The sequence below is a fragment of the Hemiscyllium ocellatum genome, chromosome 25 (assembly GCF_020745735.1).
Source record: "Hemiscyllium ocellatum isolate sHemOce1 chromosome 25, sHemOce1.pat.X.cur, whole genome shotgun sequence".
Classification (NCBI taxonomy): domain Eukaryota; kingdom Metazoa; phylum Chordata; class Chondrichthyes; order Orectolobiformes; family Hemiscylliidae; genus Hemiscyllium; species Hemiscyllium ocellatum.
The window spans coordinates 51,625,514-51,645,756 of NC_083425.1; the positions used below are offsets into that span (position 1 = coordinate 51,625,514).

The 20,243-nt window shown below is 40.5% G+C and overlaps 1 protein-coding gene across 4 annotated transcripts in view; it reads right to left on the reverse strand.

The window, feature by feature from the left end:
* The window catches only part of spata20 (spermatogenesis associated 20), a 363,387-nt gene that overhangs the window by 134,823 nt on the left and 208,321 nt on the right, over positions 1–20,243 (reverse strand). For all 4 annotated transcript variants that reach the window (XM_060844319.1, XM_060844321.1, XM_060844322.1 and 1 more), the window contains exon 15: positions 11,168–11,248. In XM_060844319.1, the coding sequence (XP_060700302.1) occupies positions 11,168–11,248 (81 nt within the window). The remainder of the gene's footprint in view (positions 1–11,167; positions 11,249–20,243) is intronic.

The window sequence follows — 20,243 nt, forward strand, 5'->3', positions numbered from 1 at the left end:
TCTCATGCCAGACTGTCCCACAAACTCAGGAAAGCCCAATTTTTAAACTTCCAAAATCCATACTTTGCATGACTTTGCCTAGGACTTACATCAGTTCACAGAGCTATCACATTCGCAATGCAGATCTGAGCCAGAATGGAGTGCATAAGAGTGTGGGTGCAGAAATGGGCCAGCTAGACAATACAGCATAACAGCTACTAACATCAGCCCCTTAAAACATAACCCTCATTACTCAGCTTAAGATCAAGAATTTAAGCTCAGGTTTGATTCTGAAACCTTCTTGATTTAATAACCTGCAGGATAATGTATACATCTCCTGAGTCAGAAATGGAGCTTTCTGCATCCCATATTAAACCGGCATGCATTCTTAGCCATTCATGAGTGTGTGTAAACGATCCTCCTGGAGTGCTTAAAGAAGAGTGAGGTGTTGTCCTGCTGGGACCTCGGTATCCACAAACTGGCTGTCTCATTTGTCCATAAAGCAACTTTACTTCAGAACATTGGCTGTGAAGGGCTTTCAGATGCCCCACAGACATGCAGCACAAATTCATCAGAAAGATACTGTTCAAGTTCCAAGGCATTCAAAGATATTCTATCAGATATAAAATATCATAAAGAGGTAATCTAATTATGTGTTTCAATGGATTCACTAGGATACTTAGAGAGAATCCATTCACCCATTAGGAGAATCCATAACAAGGGATTTAATCTTAAAATTAGTGCTAGATTATTCACAGGCAAATTCAGGAAGCAGTTCTTCATCCAAAGGGCTATGGAAATCTGTAACTCTCCCTCAAAAGTCTGGGGGTCATTTGCAGATGCAGAGATTTGAATAGGGAAAGGCAGTGAAAACATTGTGGAGATATGCATTAGCCATGATCTAAATAAATGACAGACCAGACCTGAATAGCTGAAAGGTCTACTCCTTCTACTATACATCAACATTAGTTAATTTTCTCAAAATAATAACAAGCTCTTTCTCACGATTGCAATCTACCATCTGGCATGCTGAGACAAGACTATATTTTCCCACAAGTGAGACTAACCCAAACTCTGATTAGCAGTAAAGCTGGTTGAAATCCATCTGATATTTATGACCAGTTCACATTACAACAGCAAGAAATTCAAACAGAATTATCAAGTTTTCAACATTTTGAAGTAAATATCTGAAACTACCCCTGGAACATTGACAGAATATTAAATGGGGCTTCCAAAACAAAGAACCAAGCTAGCAATCTTGGGTGTTGGTGCAATTTTCATTTTGATTTATTTTAATCTGTGATTGGCAGATTTATTATTGCTAAAAGCTAGTTTGAAAAAGTGAAACCGCCTCAAAACTTGTTGAATTTATTCAGTGAGTAACAGCTTAGAAAGATTAAGTTGATGTCTCTCTTGAACTGTTAAGGTGACCTCAACTTCGGTGTTCTAGAGAAACTATGACCACAGAGGGCACTGCCCAGCAATCTCCCCTGAACATTTGCATGCGCAAAATTAAAGTTAATAGGATGTGGTACAACTGGTACACATGGACCCAAACCCAAGTGAAGAGTGGGGTAAAGTGGCAAGGAAAGAATCAATAATGTCTCAGGTACATGTAAAAAGAGAAATCAAGAATACAGATTATAATAACTATAAAACATTCTTGCATTTATAAAGGGATTTTTGAAACCACCATACACCTCAAAGCACTTCACAGTGAATGAATGTCATGGAGGTTTATTATTATTTTATTATGAATTGGATACTTGGGTTGTGAAGTGGAGACAAAGGTTTGAGTTTTCAGTTCTGTGAAAGTCTGCGCTTTCTTTTAAGAAAGGTTAGTTTGAACAGCAAGCTCGAAACATAATTTATGAGAAACCATATGATTTAAGGTAAACAGTCAACAAACCACCTGCAGTCAGGCTAGGGAAGATCCTGTAAAGCACAGAGGTCAGCGGTGGAAGCTCCAGAAACAGAAGGGCATCAAGATGTCAGAGAGGAAAACATCCTACAAAGCTACTGAATAAATGAGTTTAACATAAGTAAACGTGAGGAGAGTTAGTAGTTTGTTTAAACAGTCTTGAGGAGAGACTTTAATTAAAGAAAATGGTACTGAGTGAATGCACATTAGACATTTGCCAAAATAAACTAATTACAGTTGTACCAGATAAACAAGAAGCTTTAGAACAGAGATAGGAATGACTTCACTGAAATTTGAGTGTGCTATGCAAGGTGTAATTTATATATATCATAATGCCATTTACTTTTAAATCTTTGCATTTTGAATTCATGGTATATATGTTCTCTGTGTGCCTAATTTAAAGATTAATTTGTAAGTATTTCTGTAACCATGGTGATTTCTTTTGAAACATAGTATTAAAGAGAATATCTGAAGAGTAATGACGATTTGTTTACATCAGGAGAATTTACAAGTGAACAAAATTGAACTGGAGAGTGTGTTACGCTTTCAAATGGAAAAATCTGGGATTGTTCCTTTGGGTTTAGAGGAAACATCCACAATGTGGAGAAAGCTCTTGAGTTTCAGTTTGGGCAGTTTGCAGAAGTTTTGGCAGAAGCTGGATTTGTATAACAGATGTTCCTGAGTAAAATAAGTCATTTTAGAATTGTTAAGGAAGAGGTTACCTGCGTGCAAGAGGTTTGATTTCAAATTTCCAGATCAGAAGGCTAAATCTCTGGAGGGAGTTATGTGAAGCTAAGAAAGTCAAAGCTCACTTACACATCAAATCAGGGAAGAGGTACATATCCTACATTCTCAATGTTGGGAACTAAAAAAAATTTCAGATTAAAACCTACAGATGAGAAAGAGATATTAGCTGGTACGAGCACTCTGATGGAGTGTCTATTTATCATGTGTTTTGTAATCTTTAATTTTGTGTTATAGGTTTGGTTTATTCTGTTTTATCTTCATTGATTTTGCACAACAAACTTTGTCTCATGGTTAAAACTGGGTCTGCAGCAATGTTTATTTATGTTTCAGTGAAAAACCACCTTGTAAAAGTTAAAAAAGAAATCATTATCTATCATGACAAATTTCAGACTAAGACCTAACTTTTCCAGTAGTAACATCAGAAACAAAAATAGAAATTATTGGAAAAGCTCAGCAGGTCAGGCAGTATCTGTAGAGAGAAATCAGTGTTAACATTTTGGGTTGAGTGACCCTTCCTCAGAACATCAATTCAACTGGGATTGTAAGAATTGTTTGTAACATTATTGCTAGGGTAAAAGAGATTCGTCTTTCTTTTTGATGTTAGTAATGAGATCATTCAAATACAGCAAACATTTTTATTAACAGGCACGTATGGAATCAAGGAGTGTGCTGGTTAATCAAGAGATATGCATACCGCAATAAACCCAAACCAAACTAAGTAAAAACAGACTAAGTAACAGAAATGTAATGCAAGGGATACACATCACTGTTATACTTGATTTACATCATAAATGCTCAGACAGTGTGATAGATTGCGTTATTTGAAGTATAAGTTTTGCCGGTTTACCCGGAGTGCTGGTTGATAAGGTGCCAGTTAAAACAACGTTTGGTGTACTTTTTTTTAAATTTGTGTTTATGTAAATGAAAGAACATCAAATGCATTAAAGTGCCTTGGCAGCCTCTTGTTAACATGTTCAGTGATTGACTTCTATGATTTAAATCATACAAAACTTACAAACTTGTCCAGTATCAGAGCAGTGATCAAATGCAACAGCCAATTTACGCACAGCAAGCTTCCACAAAAAGCAATGTTGTAATGGCCAGATAATCAGTCTTTTGTGACACTAATTGAGAGACCAATACTAGCCAGGACAGATAATTCTCTGAACTAGCAACAGCAACATCTCAACAGGACCTCAGATTAACATCTCACCTGGATAAAACATATCTCCACAGTGCAGCACACCTTCAATCCCAATTTGGAGAGGAAGCCTTAATGTTTGTACTCAGGTTTTGGAGTGCAACTTGAACCCAGGACTTGTACTCTCATCTAAGTCACTATCAACCGAATCATAGCTAACATGGCATTACTGCACCTCCCTGTCAAGTGCCACAGTGCTTTGTCAGAGAAAAATTGGCTGTATTTTATCTGGGCATGTAGTGTATATGGCTCAGAACAAAGTAGTAAAAAGCAGCAAGAGGAGACCAGACGACAGACTGCCCAAAACTTGAAAGAGCTTCTCCTGTTTAATACAAACAATGTACTGTGGATGCTGGGAAGTACTGCTTTTTTTTAATGCTGCTGATAGGAGTGGAGCAGGAACGAGTGGAACAAATGGTGAGAATGCAATAATTTACTTGTGCTGCTTTCAATCTAGTCTACTGTATGTTACGCTCACAATGAGACCTTGTTCATGTTGGCGAGACCAAATACACATTGGGTTACTGTCTTGCAGAACACCTGTGCATTGTCCACCAGAGTAACAGACTCTAGCCTTCTCGTTGCTTACCAAACCTATAAACACTCCAGCACAAACATTGCCATCCTGGGCCTGCTGTAACATTCCAATTAAACTCAATGCAAGCTGGAGGCACAACACCTCATTTTCCCTTCAGCACTTTACAGCTTCTAGGACTCAACATTGAGTTCAACAACTTCAGAGCATGACCGCAGTCCTCCGTTTTAATTATAATTTCCTTTTCCATTCCACTTTGCAATAATCATACAGAAAATGTCTGTTCATCTTTGATATTTTGAGTTTTGATGAATAGGTGAGACCTGATTAGTTTGTTTCTCTCTGACCTGCTGAGTGTTTTTAATATTTGTTCTGTTTTTATGTCATATTTCCAGCACTAACAAGTGTTCTTATGTCATATTTCCAGTGGATACAACAGAGAGAGAGACAGAACAGATTAAGGCAAATAGGAGCATAACATGACCATTCAGTTCCTCAAGCTTGCTCTGTCAATCAATTAAATACAAAGATGTGAATGTTAGGCGAATTGGCCATGCTATATTGGCCATAGTATTCAGGGATGTGTAGATTAGGTGCATTAGTCAGAGAAAAATATAGGGTAGGGATTTATGTCTGAGTGGGTTACTCTTTGGAGGGTTGTTGGGCTGAATCCTGTAGGGATTCTATGATTGTCTTTTAACCCCAATAACCTTCTTTGCTGTTGTGTATCTTAATACTTGCTTATTTGCTTAACAAACATCAGTTTTTGAAATTTTCAATTGATCCCCAACTTCAATCGTTTTTTGGGGGAAGAAATTACCATTGGCCTTTGGTGAAAAAGTGCTTTGTGACATCAACAAATCCATGAAAGGCCTGCTCTAATTTTAAGGTTGTACTCTTTCGATCAGGACTTTATCATCATTGTTTTAACTTGGTGCACTGTGTCAATATAATAAAAAGGAATACAGCATTAATGATTTGGAGATGCCGGTGTTGGATCGGGGTGGACAAAGTTAAAAATCACACAACGCCAGGTTATAGTCCAACAGGTTTAATTGGAAGCACTAGCTTTTGGAGCGCCCTCCTTCATCAACCACCTGATGAAGGAGCAGCGCTCAGAAAGCAAGTGTTTCCAATTAAACCTGTTGGACTATAGCCTAGCATTGTGTGTGATTTTTAACATAGATCAACCACACAAGTGTTGGAGGAACAGGAAGGATTCTAGGTTAGGATGATTTTGAAGTTACAGCAGAAGAAAGGGTGAGCTTGAGTTTCCAAATGAAAGTGTGCATAATAGAAAGATTACCAACATTGTCTAAAGAAAGATTATTCCAACTCAATTTCAAATCCAGAGAATATAGAAGCTATCCAGGCATTGGGCACACACATTTGTAGGGGGATTCTAGGAGAACAGAGGGTGCGAACCATGTTGGAGTGCTCACTAGAACATCACCATCAAAAGGAAACATGGCTGTACCTATATAGACCAAAATCAGTTCAATAGCCCCTGTGGATTTTTACTCGCACAGAACATCAGAACTAATCACATTCAGTGCATATGTCCAACGATTTTGGTGAGACTGTGAGCTATATATTTTAAAGTGTGGATTCGGAAATAACTCAGTAGTGTGTCCTGGTAATGCTTTTGGCACTTGCACGTTGCTCATTATTGGAGGTTCTAAGTCTAAATATCGGGACTTTCATACTATTTTCATAGTTTGATAATTAAAGTTCAGGACGAATCTACAAATTCCTGCACGTTTTCACAAAAGGGCACTGAAAACAAAAGAAGTATCAATGGAGTTGTTCAAGAAGGTAGCTGATCACCACTTTCTCTAGAGCAACTAGGGATAGATGCAATAAATGTTGGCCCAGACAATGATCCTACGCGTGAATAAAAATAAAGACAATGAAAGATTATTTACACAGCCAGAGATGAATTATAAAACTGCACTCACAAAAAAGACAGCAACAGTCTTAAGGCTACAAAAAAGGGTTATGTTCCTTTTGAAAAACTGAGATAAAAATAGTCAAAATAATTATACTGGATTGACAATATTGTCTTGTTTAAAACTTTTAATTGGATATCTAACTATTTTTAAGGTAGAATTAAACACTGTGCATAAATTTAAAGTAGAATAGTCATATTTTAACTGTTTTTAATACTCTATGATGTTATTATAGTATAATTTAGAATAGAGTCTTTAGCTAGTATTAAAGAGTTGTCCTCTCATATTCAATCATCTTGAGCCCACATCTCAATAACAAAATCCTAAAATTAAATTATTTTTCTAAGTGCCAATAGACTTAAACTTTAAAGAAAAGATTGCTTCTGCTATAATATATCTGTAGTTGTATTCTATTGAGATAATCTGCTGTGAAAATTCCTGCAGGGGAGGACCTTCTGTTACAGGATCCAGTGTTTGGGTGGTAAAACTGAAAAACTTCCTTTAATTGTCTGAAATTTCACATGGTTGAGGTTTTAAGCTGACAGTAAGTTTGGCTACATGGGTTTACTTTGCTGGGTGGTGAGGGGGTGAAACTAAAAGAGAATAGAACCATGGGAATGCCTACTTGTCCATTCAGCCTGTCCCACATGGTTATGGCAGTTCATCCATCATGACACACATACTTACACATCACTTAGAGGGAGAGAGAGAATTTTCTGAGAGATATGAGAAACAGGCTTATTTCAAAGGTATTGTTTTCTCTCTGATATCCTGGTTCATTCTTCAATCACCTACAACAGCCTGCTCCCTTGCTTTCCCTTTCACATGCAAAGACAGGAGATTTAACACTTGTCATCTCACCTCCTCTTTCTTCATCATCCTATGATACCAAACACTTCTCCAGGTGAAGCCACAATTTCACAGAAACATACAGTAAAGAAAAGGCCCTTTGACCCATCAAATCTGTACTACCAAAATTACACTAAATCTACACTAGTCCCACTTTCCAACACTAGGTCTATAGCCTTGAATGTTACACTTTAAGCGCTCATCAAAACACTTTTCACAGGTTGTGAGGTTATCCGCCTCAACTAACCTCACAGGCACTGCTTTCCAGACCACACTCCCCCACCCATCTGGGTGAAAGCATTATTCCCCAAACCTCCTCTAACCTCCTTTCATCTGAACATTATGTCTCCTTTGTTACTCGTCTTTCAACTAAAGGGAATAGCTGTTTTCTATTCACCTTGTCTATGTTCCTCATTATTTTATACACCTCTAACAGGTACCCCCCCCTCAACCTTCTCTGCTCCAAAGAAAACAACCCTACTGTTTCCAGCTGCTCTTTGTAGCTAAACCACTCCTACCCAGGCAACATCCTAGTGAATCGCCTCTGTAACCTCTCCAGTGCACTTAGAATCCTAATTTCTACAGTGCAGTGACCAGAACTGCACATAGTTCTCTAACTGTTGTCTAATAAAGTCTTATACAGCTTCAACATAACTGCATTCAATTGTCTATCATGAATCCCTACAGTGTGGAAACAGGGCCTTCAGTCCTTCAAGTCACACCAACCCTCTGAAGAGCAACCTACCCAGACCCATTCCCCTACCCTATTACTCTATCTACTCCTGACCAATGTACCTAACCTACACATCTCTGAACAGTACGGGGCAGTTTAGCATGGCTAATTCACCTAACCTGCACATCTTGTGGGAGGAAATCGGAGTACCCGGAGGAATCCCGTAGGGATCCCAGTGAAAAATGTTTTGAATGCTAATCATACCTTATATAGTATGTCAGAGTAATAGAACAGAATGCATAATGTACTGTTACAAATCAGGTGCAGAGAAAGATCAACTGTAAGATATGAGGGGTCTATTCATAACAACATCAGGGAAGAAGCTGTTCTTAAATCCGTTGGTACGTTTTCAAACTGTTGTATCTTCTGTCCAGTGGAAAAGAGTATAACTGGGTTGGGAGGGGTGTTTGATTATGCTGGCTGCTTTCTTATGGAAGTTAGATGGAGTCAGTGGAAGGACAGCTGATTTACATGATGGACTGGGCTGTATTCACAACTCTCTATAATTTCTTGCGGTCTTGGGCAGAGCAATTGCCATTCCGAACTGTGATGCAACTTGATAGGATGCTTTCTATGGTGCATTTATAAAATATGGTAAGAGTCATTGTGGACATGCTGAATTTCCTTATCTTTCAGAGGTGTTGGTGTGCGTTTACGACTGATCTCTAATTCTTCCATAATTCTGATGAATTTTCATGTTGCAGTTGTATAAGACTCTGGTGCGGCCTCATCTGGAGTATTGTGTGCAGTTTTGGTCGCCATACTATAGGAAGGATGTGGAGGCATTGGAACGAGTGCAGAGGAGGTTTACCAGGATGTTGCCTGGCATGGTAGGAAGATCGTATGAGGAAAGGCTGAGGCACTTGGGGCCTGTTCTCATTGGAGAAAAGGAGGTTTAGGGGAGATTTGATAGAGGTGTACAAGATGATTAGGGGTTTAGATAGGGTAGACACTGAGAACCTTTTACCGCTAATGGAGTCAGCTGTTACTAGGGGACACAGCTTTAAATTAAGGGGTGGTAGGTATAGGACAGATGTTAGGGGTAGATTCTTTACGCAGCGGGTTGAGAGTTCATGGAATGCCCTGCCAGTAGCAGTGGTGAACTCTCCCTCTTTATGGTCATTTAAGCGGGCATTGGATAGGCATATGGAAGTTATTGGGCTAGTGTAGATTAGGTAGGATTTGGTCGGCGCAACATCGAGGGCCGAAGGGCCTGTACTGCGCTGTATTTTTCTATGTTCTATGTTCTATATGTCACAGACCCGAAATTGCTTTTCTCTGCACAAATGCACCTGAAGTGCTGAATACTTTCAGCATTTTCTGATTTTTATTAACAAAACCCAGGACATTAAAGAAGAAAGCTAGATAATCCATGGCCATCCACCTAAGCAATCAATATTAATCCATATTATATTAACCCCAATTATGTTACCAAGTGTACCATTCTGGATTATTTGCAACCCAACCAAAAATGCGTACAGCTCTCACTTGAAAGAGTTAAACAAATCAGTGTCCATCATTTATGTCAGCACCTTGTTGCAGATACCCATCATTCCCAATGTTGACATATATTGGGTCTCAAATAACTTGTTCAAGAGAGACCCCTCATCATTCCTGTTGAAATAAATGCAATCTAGTTTCTTTATTTACGTTATGAAACTAAATGAGATCATTTCTAGATCTGCTCTTTCTAAACTATAAATGCTTATGCTCCTTAAGATGATCTGTCAACTGAAGTGTTTTAAACTAGGAATTAATCTTTTGCACTCTTTACCCATCATAGCAAGAGACCAGAGCTGGACACAGTTTTATCTTGCAACTGAGCCTAAATCAAGTTTTGTTTTTACAAGAATACAATACCAATGGTCAAGAAAGATGACAATACAAACCTGGATAACAACAAGCATCATGAAAAGTTTAAACAATGGAATCTGTTAAAAACAAAATACAGAAGTAACAAGGAGCCAGTAGGTTTTCAGAAGGGATGGCTCAGTACTTTAAGAAAATTGCATCCCAAGTGACTATTCGAAAGCCCTCTAATACAGTGGACATAGATTTCCAGAAAGCCTTGATAAAAAATCTGCACGAAAGGTTTGAAGGCAAGGTTAGGCTTGAGCTTCTGTTGTAAAGTCATCATCCTGAAACATTAATTCCTTCTCTCCCTCCACAGGTGCCACCTGATCCTGCTGAGTATTTCCAACAATATCTTTTCTTTCCGATATTTAGCATCGGTGGTGCTTTTGTATTTGTGCTGTGTAGTGTTATAAGTCTTTAGTTATCTTTAGTAAAAGTTGAAAGACGATGAAGAAGTGGCTGTAAGAAAGTGGCTACGTGGCCTTAGTTAGTGACGTGAAACTCGGTTAGAGCAAGAGATCTTGTGGTAGTGTCCCTGTGTCCGGGCTAGAAGGCCTGTGTTCAAGTTCCACTTGTTCCACAGATTTGTAATAACACATCTGAACAGGGTGATATGCGGAGTGCAGCACCTAAGAATCAGGGTGTCTATTCTGTTTGTTCTACATAACGTTTGGACCACAAACTAAATTGGTCAAAGTTGCAGATAATGTTAAACTGCGATAGGGGTAGTGGCAGAGAATGAACTATCAAAGATCTTTCAGAAATTCTGAAACCTTCCCAAGAACGTGATATCCTTCCTAAAGTACAGTGCCCAAACTGAACATGCAACACCCCAGTTGAGGCCTAAGCAGAAGAACCCCAAGCAAAGTTCAAAGTGGAATAGACAAAGCAAGGGGTTTAATGGATATTACATTATCACAAGCCCAAACGCTGGCTATGACACAGACTAAAGAATGTTCTGGTGAAGCTGCACTAGGAAGTTACGTGTTGTCTTGGCAACATAACAACAAAAAAAATGTGTGGCATTGAGTTGTTCTCTAATAAACTGCAGCACAAGTTTCTGCAATGTGTTGCATTTTCTAAAGCTTCCCATCGTACACAGAAACTATAAAACATGCACTGAGCAGGTTTGAATTTCACAGAAAAAGAGATAACAATCTTTGCTGATATTTTTCCCTATATATTTTACAAAGTTATCATTTAGAGTTTAGCCTCAAACTGCCAATCATTACTGAGAAATATCGCTTGAAGCTTGGACAACAATATGCATTGTCTAGGAGAGATCATGAAAGATTTTCAGGCAGTTGAATTCCTCTGTAATAGGTGCCTCTTCCAACTTCCAATACTTATACGCCCAGCTCTTAAATCCCTTTTCCACAAGTGAACATTCATTTCCTACCTTGTTGTGTACAAAGTGGTTATTGACGCACTGTATCAACTCTTGTGTGTCAAGTGCTTCAAGCTCCCCACGGATCACGACCTGCAACAAAAGAAGAACAAGTAGAAACGTGAAGACATGAAGGCCAGGCTGTATCTACCTGCCGTCTACTGATTTTAATCACGTCTCAATGTTTGTCAGTACATTTCAGACTGTCTACACTTCAGACTAGAGAAAGCTACAAAATTCATAACCTTTCTTGTTCCCTTCACTGCTCCTGTGACTGTGACACTGTCTGCCCAACATCTGATCCTGCACATCCAGAAACTTCCTCCAATTTACCAAAGCCCCATCTTGCTTCCTTGTCACAAACTCCATCCTATAGTTACTAACTCCACTTCCCTCCCTGGACATTACCTCAGACTGCACCAAACTGTTCACAAATTATCGTACTGTCTCTCAACTGAGTTTCCGATGCCCTCCAAAGTAACTTACTTCCACCTCCATGTTACTATCTGTCCCAACTTGTGTTTTAGCACATCTGGTATGTGGAGTTTGCACATTCTCCCAGTGTCTGTATGGATTTTCTCCGGGTGCTCCGGTTACCTCCCACAATGCAGGTTAGGTGAATTGGCCAAGCTAAATTGCCAGAGTGTTAAGGGATGTGTAGGTTAGATGCATGAGTCAGGGGAAATGTAAAATAATAAGGTAGGGTAAATGGGTCTGGGTGGGATACTCTTTGGAGGGTTAGTGTGGACTTGTTGGGCCAAAATGGTCTGTTTCCACACTGTAGGGATTCTATGATTATATGATTTCTATGCCTTTATTATCTCCAGTAAACCAGCTTTTCAGCAGCTTAGGCATTAACCTCTGAAGTGATCCCTAAACCCCTCTCCTTTGAGATGGCCCTTTAAAGTCTTTGAACAAGTGTCTGTCCTAACTTGTCCTAATTTGTATGTGTGTCAATTTATCTGATCCAATTATGTTCTTCTAGAGTACATGGAACATAGAACAGTACAGCACAGAACAGGCCCTTCAGCCCATGATGTTGTGCCAACCATTGGTCCTCATGTATGCACCCTCAAATTCCTGTGATCATATGCATGTCCAGCAGTCTCTTAAATGTCCCCAATGACCTTGCTTCCACAACTGCTGCTGGCAACGCATTCCATGCCCTCTCAACTGTCTGTGTAAAAGAACCCACCTCTGACATCCCCTCTATACTTTCCTCCAACCAGCTGAAAACTATGACCCCTCGTGTTAGCCTTTTCTGCCCTGAACATAGAGTCGATAACCAGAGACTATCTATGCCTCTCATTATCTTGTATATCTTAATTAGGCCCCCTCTCCTCCTCCTTTTCTCCAATGAAAAAAGTCCGAGCTCAGTCAACTTCGCTTCATAAGATAAGCCCTCCAGTCCAGGCAGCATTCTGGCAAACTTCCTCTGAACCCTATCCAAAGCATCCACATCTTTCCGATAATAGGGCGACCAGAACTGGACGCAGTATTCCAAGTGCGGTCTAACCAAAGTTTTATAGAGCTGCAACAAGATCTCACGGCTCTTAAACTCAATCTCCCTGTTAATGAAAGCCAAAACACCATATGCTTTCTTAACAACCCTGTCCACTTAGGTGGCCATTTTAAGGGATCTATGTACCTGCACACCAAGTTCCCTCTGTTCCTCGACACTGCCAAGAATCCTATCCGTAATCCTGTACTCAGCTTTCAAATTCGACCTTCCAAAATGCATCACCTCACATTTATCCAGGTTGAACTCCATCTGCCACCCCTCAGCCCATCTCTGCATCCTATCAATGTCCTGCTGCAGCCTACAACAGCCCTCTATACTGTCAACGACACCTCCAACCTTTGTGTTGTCTGCAAACTTGCTGACCCATCCTTTAATCCCCTCATCCAAGTCATTAATAAAAATTACAAACAGTAGAGGCCCAAGGACAGAGCTCTGTGGACTCACCACTAACTTCCAGGCAGAATATTTTCCTTCTACTACCACTCGCTGTCTTCTGCTGGCCAGCCAATTCTGTATCCAGACAGCTAAGTTCCCCTGTATCCCATTCCTCCTGACCTTCTGAATGAGCCTACCATGGGGAACCTTATCAAATGCCTTGCTGAAGTCCATATACACCACATCCACAGCTCGATCATCATCAACTTTTCTAGTCACATCCTCAAAGAACTCAATAAGGTTTGTGAGGCATGACCTGCCCCTCACAAAGCCATGTTGACTGCATTTAATCAAGCCACGCTCTTCCAGATGGTCATAAATCCTATCCCTCAGAATCCTTCCTAACAGCTTGCAGATGACAGACATGAGACTTACTGGCCTTTAGGATACTAAAAGCACTCTACAAGTGCAAGTTATTGCTGCATTTCATATGGGTAATTTACTATAGGATTTCTCACAGGTTCAGTACACTGCTGGTTGACATTTCCACCAGCGACTGCATTTTCATGTTTGCAAGAAAGGAAATATGATTGACAATAATGGGATGGGTCCATGTTTTGTTGCTTGGTCTAGAATGTTATGTTAGACTAGACTAGACTAGACTAGACTTACAGTGTGGAAACAGGCCCTTCGGCCCAACAAGTCCACACCGACCCGCCGAAGCGCAACCCACCCATACCCCTACGTTTACCCCTTACCTAACACTACGGGCAATTTAGCATGGCCAATTCACCTGACCTGCACATCTTTGGACTGTGGGAGGAAACCGGAGCACCCGGAGGAAACCCACGCAGACACGGGGAGAACGTGCAAACTCCACACAGTCAGTCGCCTGAGTCGGGAATTGAACCCGGGTCTACAGGCGCTGTGAGGCAGCAGTGCTAACCACTATGCCACCGTGCCGCCCACGATGTTATCTCATCCGCATTTGATGCTGGAGCTCTAAATCAATTCTGGGTTATGGCGTATAATAATCAGGCCAGATTCCCACTCTTGGGTCCACAGTTTCAGTTGGGAACTTATTGGAATCAGTTCCAGGTCCATATTCACCACAATTCCAGACATATCCACCTGGATTGTTATAGCGCCAGGCTACTTAATGGCAAGGTCAGGCGTGCTAACCAAGTAGGAACCTTGGGCTGGCTCCCTATCCTGAAGGAGCAATGGTACTGATAAACTGTGGGGACATGTAGATGATGCCAATCAGATATTTAATTCAACTTGTTAACTGTGCACAAGCCACACTATATGGTCCATTTTTCACACCTATCTGCAGGCTAAAGGTTAACAACAAACTTGTAGAGAGTTAGTCTTAATTGACAGCTGGTATTTAACTTCATTGTGAATCTTAATTCCCTTGATGCTTGATAAAAAAAAACTCCAGGTAATTAAAACACATAGGACTGGCACTGTGGTTTAATCTAGAACTGTTGAACATTAGATTCATAAATCTATTCAGTAATTCATTTTTTGGCAATATTGGAATGAGGAAAGCTTTTATCATATGATCCCTGCCATGAATATCTGATTTGTCCATTCTCTCAGCACACTATTTTCTCACACCAATTTGAAAGAAAATCAGACACTTCTGGCTGATATTATGTCTAAGCAATGGAGGTCCTGCCTGCTAGTTATAGAGCAATAAGTGTGTCTCAGGAAGTGCCACCGAACTGTGCCAATCAGATATTTAATTTGAAAGCAACAATTACTCGTCAGGATTGAGGAAACCCCAATAGAACAGCTGCTGGCGTATCAGTAGCCTGGAGCTGTGAGCTGCTTAATCTGTGAGAATGTAACTAGTGCTGCTCGTGTATTCATCCAAAGTCCAGGACTGACAAAAGAACCAGGCCATAGATGAGTGATGGGAATAGTTTCAGGGAAAAAAGGGGGATGAGTATCAACAACAAGGGCAAAACGATGGCTCTCTGTGACAACACCCCACCCTCACTTCCCACAATTGAGTTACTCAAATGGACACTGAGTTCCTGTGAATAAGAGACCCCACACAAAAGGTGGTGAGGTTCTCCCAAAGTGATCATTCCTTCGGATTTCTACAAAAATCGATCCCCTGGCATTCACCCAGAGATGGGCAGTCATATTGGGATGAGGCCCTGAAGTGAGCTATAACTGCAAATTTAAGGGCCTTATCTGGCAGTTTATTCATCACTTTGGGTAGCCTGATCTAAATCCGAATCATTGAAACCAGACAGTGCAGATACAGGCCATTCGGTCCATCGAGGCCACACTGACACTCCGGTAAGCATCCCACCCACACCCCAAATATACCATGGCTAACCCACCTCACCTACATATCCCTGGACAAGATACCATGGCAAATCCACCCAACTTGCACATCTTTGCACTGGGACAGGAAACTGGTTGGGGAAGAAAATACAGTCCACTCATCCCTCTAAGTTGCACAGAGATATAAATAAAAATATCAAAGTCCATTCACAAGGCGTTCCTTTTAAATTGCCCCAGTATGCAAGACCACATAAAATGAAGCTGAAGGAATCATACATTCCAATAAATCATCCATCCACTCTGAATACAAACTAAAGGCTGTGTTGGTTGAAAATCGAAGGTCATATGATGAAACCTCCAGTAATAAAATCAAACAGAGGTGGAAACTCTCAGTTTGTGAAATAATGGTTATAAAATGTATGTTATTGTTCCAAAACTACACAATGTGCAATACATGCATAAAAAAGACAAAACAAACACTTAGACTCTCAGAAGGAAGAATTCTAATGCAAGAAACTCCTAGGTCCACCAATCGGCTATTGAATCGAAAATTGACCATAGCTCTGCAGGCCATATCATGTCAGCATCATATAACAACTTCAGAAAAACTTAAGTAACAAGTTTCCGTTCTTACTGTCTAAATTTCTTATCCACAGAATTTTTTCTTCCTGTCTATATATTTCCACCATAATATTTGCGTGAAATTGTCTTTTTTGCGATTCTTGAGAAGCTCTATAAGCTCAGGTTGAGGTTCAGGTTGTAAGCTTCTCGCTGAGCTGGCAGGTTTATTTTCAAACAATTCATCACCATGGTAGGTACCATCATCAGTGAGCCTCTGGTGAAGCACTAGTGTTCTGTCCCACTTTCTATTTGTGTGTCTTGGTCTCTTCAGGTGGGTGGTATCATTCCCAGTTCTTTTTCTCAGATATGTATGATATTTAAAATCTGATTGAAGATTTGTAGCTCGGGTATCCGTTGTTGTGGTTCTGCTCGCCGAGCTGCAAGTTTTTGCTGCAAACGTTTCGTTCCCTGGCTAGGGAACATCATCATTGCTGTTGGAGCCTCGTGTGAAGCGCTGCTTTGATGTTTCTTCCGGTATTTATATTGGTTTGTATTTGTTACAAACCAATATAAATACCGGAAGAAACATCAAAGCAGCGCTTCACACGAGGCTCCAACAGCAATGATGATGTTCCCTAGCCAGGGAACGAAACATTTGCAGCAAAAACTTCCAGCTCGGCGAGCAGAACCACAACATATGTATGATATCTCAGGTAATGATATCACCCACCTGAAGAGACCAAGACACATAAATATAAAATGGGATAGAATACCAGTAGTTCACTGGGAAGCTCAGTGATGATGCTAGCTAGCATGGTGACGAAATGTCTGAAAACAAACCTGCCAGCTCAGTGAGCAAATGGACAACCTGACTGTCTTTTTTCAATCAATCTTATTTGTGAATAAGATAGTTGTGTGTTTGTTGGGAATTTTACGGGGTTATAGTTTATGTTGTAGTGTAGTAAATTAGTAACATTTAATTTGTTAAAGAAAAAGATGATTTCCAATAGAGTTATTTTCGTGTTAATGACAAAGTCTGGGAGGAATCACTCAATCTGAACAGCAGTCACAGAGATGTACAGCATGGAAACGGACCCTTCAGTCCAACCTGTCTATTACGACCAGGTATCCCAACCCAATCTAGTCCCACCTGCCAGCACCCGACCCATATCCCTCCAAACCTTTCCTATTCATATACCCATCCAAATGTCTCTTAAATGTTGCAATTGTACCAGCCTCCACCACTTCCTCTGGCAGCTCATTCCATACACGTATCACTCTCTGCATGAAAACGTTGCACCTTAGGTCACTTTTATATCTTTCCCCTCTCACCCTAAACCTATGTCCTCTAGTTCTGGACTCCCCGACCCCAGGGAAAAGACTTTGTCTATTTACCCTATCCATGCCCCTCATGATTTCGTAAACCTCTATAAGGTCACCCTCAGCCTCCGATGCTCCAGAGAAAACAGCCCCAGCCTCTTCAACTTCTCCCTATAGCTCAAATTCTCCAACCTTGGCAACATTCTTGTAAATCTTTTCTGGACCCTTTCAGGTTTCACAACATCTTTCTGATAGGAAGGAGATCAGAATTGCATGCAATATTCCAAAAGTGGCCTAACCAATGTCCTGTACAGCCGCAACATGACCTCCCAACTCCTGTAATCAATACTCTGACCAATAAAAGAAAGATACCAAACGCCTTCTTCACTATCCTATCTACCTGCGACTCCACTTTCAAGGAGCTATGAACCTGCACTCCCCCAAGATCTCTTTGTTCAGCAACACTCCCTATGACCTTACCATTACGTGTATAAGTCCTGCTAAGATTTGCTTTCCCAAAATGCAGCACCTCGCATTTATCTGAATTAAACTCCATCTGCCAATTCTCAATCCAATGGCCCATGTGGTCCAGATCCTGTTGTAACCTGAGGTAACCCTCTTGGCTGTCCACTACACCTCCAATTTTGGTGTCATCTGCAAACTTACTAACTGTACCTCTTATGCTCGCATCCAAATCATTCATGTAAATGACAAAAAGTAGAGGACCCAGCACCGATCCTTGTGGCACTCCACTGGTCACAGGCCTCCAGTCTGAAAAACAACCCTCCTCCACCACCCTCTGTCTTCTACTTTTAAGCCTGTCAGGCAGACTGATTAGCTTGGTTGTTTAATTGGCTATTGACACATTTGAGGTGCTTTGTGAAACATTGGAGCTTAAATATCATTCCCAAGTGAGTCATACCAAAATGATAAATCACTTCTTTTGTGCTGATTTGCAGTTTAACATGAAATGGCATGGGGGCCCTCAACTTCCTCAGCACCGACCATCCAATTTCCTTTCATCTATTCCTCTTTCTGATATGTTCAGATGGACAACTTATTTTGGAATATCTGAAATGAGCAAATTCAAGTATTTCCTTAACTGAAAGGCTAAGTAAAACATGAATGTAAGCAGAACACGCAGACTGCTTACATTTGAAGTGAATTATCTGAACATTCTTGAACATAGCTGAATGCGTTCTCTTTGTATTGACACGCAATGAAGGTGGACCGCTTTCTGATGGTCTATTGCTTTGAACCCCCATTTAGCCATTTATCAAAACTGGTAGAAACAAACTAATTCCATCTTACACCCTTGGCAAAAATGCTGGTCTTAGTGCATCCCAGTAGATATTTTGGTTACAGAATTGGCACTGGTGTTACATAATGTCAACATTACTACTGACTGAGACAACGCTTCATCATACAGTACTTCCAGAAACATCCATTAACTGTCAGGGGGAACGGTCAAGTTGTGGGAGAATTTTAGTGGATTGAAAGAACCAAGAGTTCGCCTTCAAACTTTGGAACCAATAGGAGACAAAACTTGGAGAAACAGAAACATTTTCAATGATCATAATTGGGTCTCTCCTATTTTATATAATTGATGAGTGTATGATCACAGCCACAAGGGCCAATGGTATAAACTTCTATTAGTATGGTTCTGTAATGTGAGCATTTAACTTATGTTTCAAGTTTTTTTTCCAGATTTGTTTGGATTAATTAAGAAAAAATGTCGAGGGTTCCCAAACCTCGATATCAGCGAGTTTCCACCAGTTAGACATTTTAGCTTTCTGCCACAGTATGTTCACATGAACTGATGTGGGCAGTTAACTGCTGGCCTGGCATCAGAAGTCAGAACCAGGTCAAACCACACAATTTTAAAAAGAGCTATCTCCCAGTCATTTCTCTGGATCTCGTCAATGTCTGCTGCTGAGAGAATAAAGAACAAGACAGCAGAGGGACAGTCCCTTCAGCCCTCCAAGACTGTGCCAGTACATTTTGCCTCCATATCCCTCTATTCCCTTCCTATCCACGTATTCATCCAGTTGCTTCTTGAATGTTGTTACTGTGTCTGCTTCCACCACCTTCACTGGCAACACGTTCCAGGCACTCACCACCCTTTGTGTGGAAAAAACCTTGCCTCGAACATCTCTTTTAAACTTCCACACTGGAACCTGTGTACCCTAGTAATTAACCTGTCCACCCTGGGGAAAAGGCCTCATACTTTCCATTCTATCCAAGCCATTCATAATCTTGTAAACTTCTACCAGGTCGCTTCTTAGCGCCTTGTGTTACAGTGAAAATAAACCAGTCTATCCAACCTTTGTTCATAGCTAAAATCTCCCAGACCAGACAACATCCTGGTAAACCATTTCTGTACCCTCTCCAAAGCATCCATATCCTTCTGGTAGTGTGATGACCAGAACTGCACTGACAGCTTTATTAAGTTGAGGACAGGAACTGGGGAAAGTCAAGATTTGGGAGGAGAATTGAGAACGGGTGCACATCAGGATTGATGGGGGAGCAGGTCGAGGAGCTGGTAAAAGTGGTTCTAGCAAAAGGTGATAGGAATTGTTAGAAGGTTAGGAAAGGTTAACGTTGCATCTCTCTCTACATATGTTGCATAAACTGATCTTTCTTTTGAGCTCTTTTCTGTTTCTACTTCAGATTATAAAAGTTTATTCCTCCATTTAAGAGGCAGGAACAACTACAATGTCTAAACGATCAATCCTTCTACTGCACAGCAGTGGCGATTCAAGCTTTTGCTGATGTAACACTGTACAGTCTTGCTGCATTAAAATACATGATGATTCTCTCTTCAGTAACTGGATTTAGATAAATTATAATACAAAGCAAGTCTTTGTCTGAAATGTTAATTTGCCTTTGCTTATTCCAAAAGCGGATGGTTCTACTGTGCACTGCCAGTATTTTCTGTTTTTATGTCAAATTTAATGTGCTTTTTCTGTACAGTATCTGAATCTAAGCAGGGGAGCTTGAGACACA